The 10,213-nt window shown below is 53.6% G+C and overlaps 1 protein-coding gene across 1 annotated transcript in view; it reads right to left on the bottom strand.

Moving 5' to 3' along the window:
• The window catches only part of SNX29 (sorting nexin 29), a 464,053-nt gene that overhangs the window by 21,278 nt on the left and 432,562 nt on the right, over positions 1–10,213 (bottom strand). The window contains exon 19 of the mRNA XM_004706258.4: positions 5,716–5,855. Coding sequence (XP_004706315.2) covers positions 5,716–5,855 — 140 coding nt within the window. The remainder of the gene's footprint in view (positions 1–5,715; positions 5,856–10,213) is intronic.

Below are 10,213 nucleotides of genomic sequence, written 5' to 3'. Positions count from 1 at the left end.
TATGAGCCCCCAGTAAAATTATTTTAAAAAGAAATAGAAATGCTGCTGTTGCCGGGGCTGCCACCTTGACTCCAGCTCAGTCGCCCCCGGTGACTGAGCAGGGCAGCCCGTGGGTTTCTAGGCTGTTGTCTTGACAGGGCAGATGGCCAGCTCTTTACCCCTGTGTAGCTGCAGTGGCTTTGAACCACCTCCACCGTGCCGATGCACAGTGGCTCCGGATGGCCAGTGGGCTCAAGCCTAAGCATGTGGGTGCGGCAGTTAGCTTGATGTCAGCTTGCACTTGTGTAGGGTGGAGTCCCATCTGTTCATCAGGGCTTAGCCTGAGGTTGGGTCCTGGGAGGGTGGCCTTTGCATAAGAGAGACAATGGGGTCCCACCCCCAGCCCCTCGCTGCCCCTTCATGTTCCTGCTTGTTGGGACTTGGTGCCTGCTTCTTGGGACTCTGAGGGCTGTCGGGGCCCTGTCATGTTTCCACGGACTGTGGGCCTGTGAGACTCTGCACCCAGGGCTTGTGGTCGTCCTGCTTCCTGCTGCACCTCCGGCGTCATCAGTCTGCAGCTACATGACTCAGGCTGCAGAGGGCCCAGCTCGCATCGGACTCGTGGACTGGAGCTGGACTGGGCTGGAGAGCCCTCGTTTTTAAAAAAATCATTTTATTGGGGGCTCATACAACTCTTATCACCATCCATCCATCCATTGTCTCAAGCACATTTGTACATATGTTGCCATCATTGTTTTTAAAGCATTTTCTTTCTACTTGAGCTCCTTATTTTTTTTCCCTCCCTTCCTCCCTCCCTCCCTCATGAGCCCTTGATAATTTACAATTATTATTTTTCATGTCTTGCACTGTCCAATATCTCCCCCCACTCCCTTGTCTGTTGTCCATCCCCCTGGGAGGGGGTTATAGATAGGTCATTGCAATTGGTTCCCCCTTCCAACCCCCACCTTCCCCTTATCCTCCTGGTATGGCCACTCTCAATATTGGTCCCTAGGAGTTCATCTGTCCTGGATTCTTGTTGTTTCTAGCTCTTATCTGTACCCATGGACATGCTCTGGTCTGGCCAGATTTGTAAGGTAGAATTAGGGTCGTGACAGTAAAGGGGAGGAAGCATTAAAGAAGCAGAGGAAAGCTGTATGTTTCATTGGTGCTACACTGCACCCTGACTAATCCGTCTTCTCCCCATGGCCCTTCTGTAAGGGGATGTCCAATAGCCAATCCACACTCGCCCACCCTCATTCACATTATGATTTTTTGCTCTGGGTCTTTGATGCCTGATACCTGAGCCCATCGGCACCTCATGATCACACGGGCTGGTGTGCTTCTTCCCTGTGGGCTTTGTTGCTGGGTTGTTGCTAGATTGTTTACCTTCAAGCCTTTAAGACCCCAGACGCTATATCTTTTGATAGCCGGGCACCATCAGCTTTCTTCCCCACATTTATTTATGCACCCGCTTTGTCTTTAACAATTGTGTCGGGAAGGTGAGCATCTCAGAATGCCGGATTATTAGAACAAAGTGTTCTTGTGTTGAGGGAGTGCTTGAGTGGAGGCCCACTGTCGGACACCTTCTCAATGTAGGATGACGTCTAGATATGAAGCTTGTTTCGATACATATTGGAGTGCCACTGGTTTTGTTTATCTAGACAACACAGCCTGGCACAGTGGGGATGCAGGACAGGGTGGTGGCTTCTTTTACTGCACATGGGTGACTGTGAGGTGGAACTAAGTCAAGGGCACTGGGCAACGACGAAGACAACGACAACAACAGTGTCCCTAGGGTTCCTCAATAAAACCAACCCATGTCATTGAGTCTATTTCAACTCAACCCTACGAGGGTTTCCAAGACCAGGAATCTTTAGGGGAGCAGACAGCCTCTCATCCTCTGTGAAATGGCTGGTGGTTTTGAACCGTCAGCCAGGATTCCTTAGTAGCAACTTGAGGGTGGGGAATTCTGCCCAGTAGCATCAGACTCCTGCCCTGCCTGCCTTTATGTGGACTGCACTTAGCAGTGGACAAGCTCACAGTGCCTGCAGGCTGGAGCACAGGGTGTGAGTCAGGCGCATGGGGGGTATGGTGTGGAGAGGCAGGAAAAGTGGGGCAGATGGGGCATGGCGCAGGACTGCCTTTCAGATGCCCACTGGGGCCAGACCAGGTGGGGAATGTGTGAAGGGTGCTGCCTCAATGTGCGAGAAAAACAGCCAAAGGACAAAAGGCAGCAGAGTGGCCTGACTCAGCATCCTGGGGAAGTTCTGGGCTGAGCCAAGGCCATTCAACTCCTGCCCAGGGGGCCAGGTGGGGGGGCAGGGTGACCAAGTCTTTGTTGTTGTTGTTTTTTCAAGAGAAGCTTAACACTCAGATTTCTATCGGCATCCCATATTTTTTTTATGCTGGTGCCAATTATAACAAAGAAATCCAAACAAACATGTCTTAGGGTCAGGCCCAATCAAGCCACACCTGTGGCTTAGGGTTTAGAGCCCAAATAGCACAAGGATGCAGGCCTGGCCCTCCATGTGCCTGGAGGGGGACTCAAGGTCAGCCGGGCCACCTCTCTGAGCCTCGCTCTCCTCATCAACACCTGCAGGGACCTCTCAGAGCCTCCGCATTAAGTGAAGGGCCACGTGGTGCCCGCCTGGCAGGTTGGCCAGCACGTGCAGGGCACCAACAGTTGTGGACGTGGAGTGGCTCCATGTGCCATGGAACGGAACATGCCCAGCCAGCCATGCCATCACCACGATGGACCGCAGATCGGACCAGCCTGCTCCACAGGTTGCCCACCAGCGGCTCTCCTCAAGGAGGCCGTCAGGCCTTTCTTCCGAGTGAGCAACGAGCAGTGGTGGTGATCATTCTGACTCACGGGGATTCCGTGTACGCAGAGAGACCTGCTCCACGGAGGTTCAAGGCTGTGCGTGACCTTTCAGAAGCAGGTGGCTTCCCAGGGGTCTCTGGGTGGGTTTGAACCTCTAACCGTCCAGTTCAGTCAAGCCCTTACCATTTCTGCCACCCAGGACCGCATAGGAAATGGCCTGCGGTCATTATCAAACATGCCCCTGGTGTTCAGGAACTCTGAGGACACCTGGGAGAGCCCGGGGGAACTGCGGGAAATCTGTCAGGGTTTATAATCACACTTTGGGGGCGTATTTCCTTGTCCGAGAGAGATTTTTGTTTTATTTAAACTAGAAAATCCCTTGGGGTGAGCTTTTGAGTTGAGATCCCCGTCTCACCGCTCTCTGGGGGCACAATGCAGGAAGGAGATGTTCATGGGGCACTTGCCGGCATGGGCCAGTGTGGCAGTTACATAATTTCATGTCACCTTGAAGATATATAAAAGCATAAGGCGTTGTCCAGCCTGTCAATCCGGTCACAGTCTGATGACCTCACTTGGAGATGTGACCAAGATATATAGCTCTGGAGACTGGCCCCCCTGTGTGTCTCTCTCTGTGTGTCTCTGTCTCGGTCTCTCTTTCTCTGCCCTCACCTTCCTATTGCTGGCCACCCTGAGAACTGCTGGAGCCCTGTGATGCTTCCACTGCCATTGGATGGACTCGTCTGGTATGTTTTCTTGATTTATAATTTCTCCTCCTTACACATCTATAAGTGTCATTGGATTTGTTTCTCTGGTCATCCCAGACTAACACAGCCAGGCTTGGCGGCAAGCCCTTCTCCTGCCGCCCCAGAGTGCAAGAGTCTGCACCCCCAGTCTGCTCCACAGGACCACAGGGGGCAAGGGCGGCTTGATGTACAGCTGCAAGACTGGCCACAGGAAAACTGTGATTGCATCTCAACAGGGGCCTGGCCCAATGTCCAGCCCAAATCCCCGTGATGATAAAATTGTGTCCTTTGCTTCAGTCTCCTACTGCAACCCCTCCATCTTTCAGCCCGTGCCACTGGGGATCTCCGGGACGGTTAGGCAGCCGAGAGCCCTCCTGCACCAGTGGGCCAAGGAGACACCCAACTTGCCAGGAGCACACACGTTGGTAAGAACTGTGGCCAGGGAGCCTGCATGGTGGAGGAGGGCAGGCCGGGCACCAGTGCCTCACTCCCACACCCCTCACCGACCTGTGGCCATGGCAGAAGCCAGTCCCCCTGCCTTGGTCCCTGGGTCAGGTCTCTCTCACCACTGGGGGTGACACAGGTGAATCCCATCGTGCCCCACAGCCAGGGAGGTTATGCCTCCTCATGAACTTTCAAAACACTGAGACCAAGGGCCAGGGGCACAAATATCTTGAAAAAATTGAGTTTTCCCTGTGGTGTAGTCTCCTTGTGTGCAGCACAAAATAATTATGTCTTTTCACACGTGCGCAGAGACAATTAGGGAACACAATTAGATGAACCACAGCCAGAGACACCACTGTCCGGGGGGACTGGGAGAAGAACAGATGGACACAGTCTCAAAGGTGCCAGGGTCTGAGAGGTGGCCCTGCATCTGGTTGCTACGGCAACTGGGAGCTGCTGGCCAGGGTGGCACCAGAGCCACACCCCACAGGGAGGGCAACTCCGTCCTGCATCTGTTCTGAGGCAGCCACCACTGCACGAATAAAGCCCCGCCCTTGCCCCGCCCGCTCAGAGCACATTTACAGCTTGAGAGGAGCACGGGCCGGTGGCCCCGCATGCCAAGTCCCTTCCTGCACTTGGCAGGCGCGGGTTCTGGTTTTGTCTGGCCATTGGGATGAAAGCCTCGTAGAAACGTGTACGTATGTTCCACACAGACCATGCATCCTGGCCCCCCTGATCCCAGGGATTCAAGGGCCTGGCATAATAGGACCAGTGAGGGGCTGACAGCAGGCGAGGGCCACCTGCCTCAAGGGGCTGCACACATACATAGGTTTCCCAGCAACGTGACTAGAGCGAAGTGGCAAGACGACATTGGTTCCTGACGCTGGGCAGCATGACAGTCCCTTCAGCACAGGGCTGTGAGGAAAACGGAGCTCCTGAAAACTATGAGTGTCCCAGATGGGGAACTGACCATGCTCTGGTACCTTGAAACATGATGGTGTCTGCAAACAGTCTCTGTAGATGCTATCCGTTAACGTGTGAGAGGGATGACGGCTGTGGACAGATGCATCTACAAGCCAAAAAGGCCCACGACTACAGAAGCCGGAAGCCGCATGCAGAACTCTGCCTCTCTCCCAACAGTAACCAGAGTGAGCAGGGTCCCCAGCTGACCGGGCTGGGACTTGTGGCCTCCAGCACCTTCTGCTGTGCAATGCCACCATCTAGGAGCACTTTGTTACCAGGACTAGGGGTTGAAGCCAGCCACTGTGTTTCTGTTTGTTTTTGAAGTTTGATGAGAGAAATAAGAGCGAGGAATTTGTGCCTAGTTTGAAGTTTATTCATATTTAAGCACTACTAATGTGAGTATAGTTTAAGGTGATACTGGTAGGAGTCTGGGGGACTGTCCTTAAAGCTTGCTAGCCAAGCTTGAGAGGTATTGGTGTAGGGACCTTTGGGTTTTAGCTTTGGCACGTCCATGAGCTAGGAAGAAAGGCAGCCGTTCCTCTGATCAGATGGACCCCAGGGGAGCACCACTCGGCCCTGCCATGGTGTGCAAGCCTCCAATCAACAGCACTCACTCACAGCACAGCTCTCTCTCAAGAGACCTGCAACTCCACTGCTGTGCCCTTCAGAGCTCCACAAGAGCGTGTGGGTTTCCCTTTGGTCCCTAGCCCCAGGGACAGAGAGAGACTGGGCACAGCTCACCCAACAACAGAGGGCACTTACATAAAGAAGGGCATCAGCTGGATCAGTGTCTCCTTTCGGGGGCTGGTGGCAAACTCGGGGACCACCTGGATGACTTTGTTCATGACACCGCGCAAGTAATTCTGGAGCTGCTTCCGCCGTTCCTCTACAAACTTAGCATCCTGGGAAAACAGAGAAACAGACACTGAGCCATGCCTTCCTCACGTGTTCAAAGACAACCCTCCCAAGCTTATTGATCACCATAATCAAAGGTGCTACCGTGTATTGAGCAGTTATCACGGGACATGGCCTCTAAGTGCTTCCACATCTTATTGTGCTTCTTGTCAATGACTGGAGGAGGCGCAGGCCCACCACACTGAGTGAACCTGGGACCTCATAAACTGTGCAATGAACGAAGGCTTAGTGCTTCCAACTGCCTAGTCACAGGATAGAAGCACTGCAGCCACAGCCACTGTGGCTGTTTATCGAGCAGCTACAACAAGCCAAGGGTTGTACGAGGGATGTGGATGGAGGTCACAGGCCAGAGGGAGGGACATGGTTTACCCAGTGACCACACCTGTCAGGGGTAGCAAGGACCAAACAAAACCAAACCCACTTGGAGATATTTGCAGTTGCCCTCAGTCCTCGCGATAAAAGGGGACTTAGCTGCTACGTTTTTTTTTTCCTATTTTATCATTTTACTGGGGGCTCATACAACTCTTATCACTATCCACACATACATCAATTGTATAAAGCACATTTGTACATTCATTGCCCTCATCATTCTCAAAACATTTGCTCTCCACATAAGCCCCTGGCATCAGCTCCTCATTTATCCCCCTCCCTCCCCGCTCCACCTCCCCATGAACCCTTGATAATTTATAAATTGTTATTTTTGTCATATCTAACTCTGTCCGACATCTCCCTTCACCCGCTTTTCTGTTGTCCATCCCCAGGGAGGAGGTTATATGTAGATCCTTGTAATCGCTTCCCCCTTTCCACCCCACCCTCCCTCCACCCTCCGGTGTCACCACTCTCAGCACTGGTCCTGAAGGGATCATCTGTCCTGGATTCCCTGTGTTTCCAGTTCCTATCAAAGGGGACTTTATGAATAAACACAAATGTGCGCCCTTCTCCTAACGGCCAGAAGAGGCCAGGGGCCTGGCTTGCCCGCTGAGCTACAGCAGGCTGGGACCACACGGAGTGGCCCCTGAAGGTCAGAACTCCAGACTACCACCACCCAGCATGGGTAGGGCCAGCCTCCTGGTGTGACCTGCTCAGGCACAGGCCACCTGAGCTCAGTGGAACGTTCTGATGTCCTGTGTTAGGGTTGTTACTGTCAACACAGGTCCCAGGGTTATGGAGTGAGCCCTGCTGGGCCGTTGGGGGAGCGGGGGCACAAGGGGAGGTAGCAAATGCTTCTGTGAGGCAGGTGTGTTCCCTCAGTGGATTATGGGAGGGTGGCAGCAACTCACTCTGACTCACCTCACTGAACAAACTGGAAACTGAGGCACAGGAAACCCCACAGGTGGGCCAGGGATGTACCCAGCCTGCCTGTGACTGGTACTCTGACACTGTACACAGGGCATTCCATCAGCTGTAGGCCTGGTTTCTGGTGGCACCCAGAGCACACTGTCTGGGTGCCATGATATGGGCCCAAGCATAGCCAGGGTGTCCCTGAGCAGGGGCCACCAAGAAAGCAAACAAGAATCCAGGACAGGCAGTTCAGGTCCCAAAAGACCAAGAGCGGAACTCAGGATCCTTCTTTAGGGAGCAATTCCAATCCGATCATACCTCCTCAGGTGATATTTGAGACCTGAGCTTCCCCAAAAAACGTACCCATTGCTGACCCGAACAATCACACACAGCAGGGGTCCTCCTTTGAGCACCTGGTGCTCCTGGCGGTCCCTAGGGTAACTCCAAAGTCACCACAAGGCCTCCTCTCCTAACGCCCCCACATGCCACCTCCACAGGGACCTTCAAGCACTGCCACCCCACCATCGGCTGCAGCGCAGCCCAGGACCACAGCTCAGGGCCCAAGCAGCCCCGGGGGAGGGGCGAAGGCTGGGCAGCCGGGCTGCATGCCAGCTTCTGCTTCCTGGTCTCCAGGCGCTGACTGTGGGAGAGCTGGTTGATATCTCAGGCCCCAGCCGAGAAATAATGCTTGTGAGAAGGCGCTAATCAGCCGGAAGGGTCTTTCCTTTGGGAAGAGGAGGCTCCAACGCTCTGAGCAACACGTGGAGGCTGACGGGCAGCTGCTGCCCTGGGTGTGGCCAGGGGTCAGAACCCATGGACGGTGAGGCTCCACAAAAGGAGGTCAGGGGATTCCACCTGTGCTGGGCTGAACTGTGTCTCCCAATTAGACTCTACAGTCCCGTGGTTCCATTCAGGTCACCCGAACTAACAGACCTTGAAGGAATCAATCGGCATTTCGCAAGTAGCCACTGGAAACCATGTGCAGCATGGAAACACTGTCAGACAGTGCAGGCCTACGGAATGGAAACGGAGCATTATTGGAGATGGGCCCTCCTTGGCTCAGAAGGGACTTGAAATTTCACCGATGAGGAGCTGCTTTCTCAAAGCTGAAGAGAGGCAGCCAACCAGAAGGCCTTCGATGAGGTGGACGGACACAGTGGCTGCGGCAATGGTTCAACCACAGCAGCCATCGTGAGGGTGGCACGGGACTGGCCAATGTGGCCTCCTGTCGTGCACAGGTTGCTATGAGCTGGACTGACTCGATGGCACCTCAGGACAACACCCCTGTGCTGATCATCACTGGGAACCAGGGCTTTCATTCTTATGTTAATGAGATAGTACTAGGTGTTTCCTGAAGATTAACACACCTTTTTTTGAGATTAATAAAGGAACAGCTTAAGCAAAGAAGCCCAGTTGAGGGAAGATAGATCGATGCCTAGCCACGTGAAGACCCCGCCCCCCCCCCACCTGTGGACAAGGTCTACCTTTAGCTGCTGGAACCTGTCAGGTGGGGGCGAAAGGAGGGCCAGGTGTGGGCTTCAAGGGGAACCATTTAGAGGGAGGGGGGAAAGTGGAAGGCCCAGCTGTACCTCCAAGACCCCTTGGTGAGAATTCCCACTCGTAGGTCTTTACCTGCCAGCTGAAAGGTCACTGCCCCTCGTGAGGGGTCAAGAAAAATAATTCTTTATTTCACCTTTAAAAAAATTATTAACCATTTTATGGGGGGGTGCTCTTACAAATCTTATAACAATCCATCATTCACTTGTATTAAGCATATTGTACATATGTTGCCATCAACATTTCCAAAGCATTTTCTCTCTACTTGAGCCCTTGGTATCAGCTCTTTTTCCCCCTCCCTCCCACTCTCGTGAATTCTTGATCAATGATATATTATTGTTGTTATTTCGTGCCTTACACTGTCCATTGTTTCCTTTCAGCCACATTTCTGTTACTCGTACCCCTGAGGGGTGGGCTATCTATCCAACCTTGTGATGGGGTCCCTGTTGACTATGCTACCCAGCAACTCAGCTCCATCACTGTGTACCTCGGTTTGTAGTTTTGGAGTTGGTAGAAAGACGAAAAGCAAGCTATGCTCCACAGGGCTCAGCACCCCCCACTCGGAGGCCTGGGTGTCGTCCTTAGTATCTACCTAAGACACACATTTAGAGAACACCTTCAAGACCTAGTTCTGCCCTTCAGGCACCTGGAGTTTACTGTTCACCCATCACACACGTAAGCACCCAGAGCCGCCTCAGGCACCTCTCCTGGACGCCTGCCTGGCCGTCTCGGAGCCTGTGACGGAAGGTGAGGAGACGGTGAGTAAGACACAGCCCCTGGCCTGAAGGAGGTCCCGTTCTAGAATCCCCTCATTCGCCCAGTGATACTTCCAAGGAGCTGGGACCATGAGGTGAGATGACGTGGCAGCTTGAGGCCCAGGGGAGACCACACTGAGGTGGACTCAGAGAAAGTTCAGGGCAGGTTCCTGTGGAGCCCAGAGTGTTGGGAAGCAGGAGGTCCTCGCAGCTTGCTCTGGATGGTTAAAACAGCGTGTCAACTTGGTGGGCCATGAGGAGTCTCTGTGGGTTGGCCATTATGATACAGCTACCCCACCCCCACCCCGTGAGATCCGAAGCAATGCGATCGCCTCCATGACCAGATGTGTAAGAGCACGCAATCAATTGAAAGAGCGTTTCCTTAGGAGTGGCCCAGGTGGTTGCTAGCACATACATGTGCTCTGGCAAATGCATGATTCCTGCACCTGCCGTCATCTGAGCACTGGGTCTTTGGATCAAGCCAGTGACCTGCCTTGTGTGTCAGCAGCAAGCTTCATCTTAGCTGCCAATCCTGGACCCCGTCACCTCCATGGGCAGGAGCCTGCGTCTGGCCTGCTGTTCTTCAGTTCATCCGTCCCTGCAGCTACCTGAGTCAGGAGCGACCTCCAGCCTGACGTGTGTCCTCTGGACTTGGAACTCGCCAGCCTCTGCAACTGTGGGAGCCATCTGTCCACATGCCTCAGAGGGGCAGGCTTTCAGAGATGGTGACAGGACGAGGGGCGTGTGTATGG

This window comes from Echinops telfairi, unplaced genomic scaffold (assembly GCF_000313985.2).
Source record: "Echinops telfairi isolate 266 unplaced genomic scaffold, ASM31398v2 ScPeMD7_5;HRSCAF=22, whole genome shotgun sequence".
In the NCBI taxonomy this organism is placed as follows: Eukaryota; Metazoa; Chordata; class Mammalia; order Afrosoricida; family Tenrecidae; genus Echinops; species Echinops telfairi.
The sequence above is the reverse complement of the archived record's forward strand: the minus strand, read 5'-3'. Positions and strand labels throughout refer to the sequence as shown.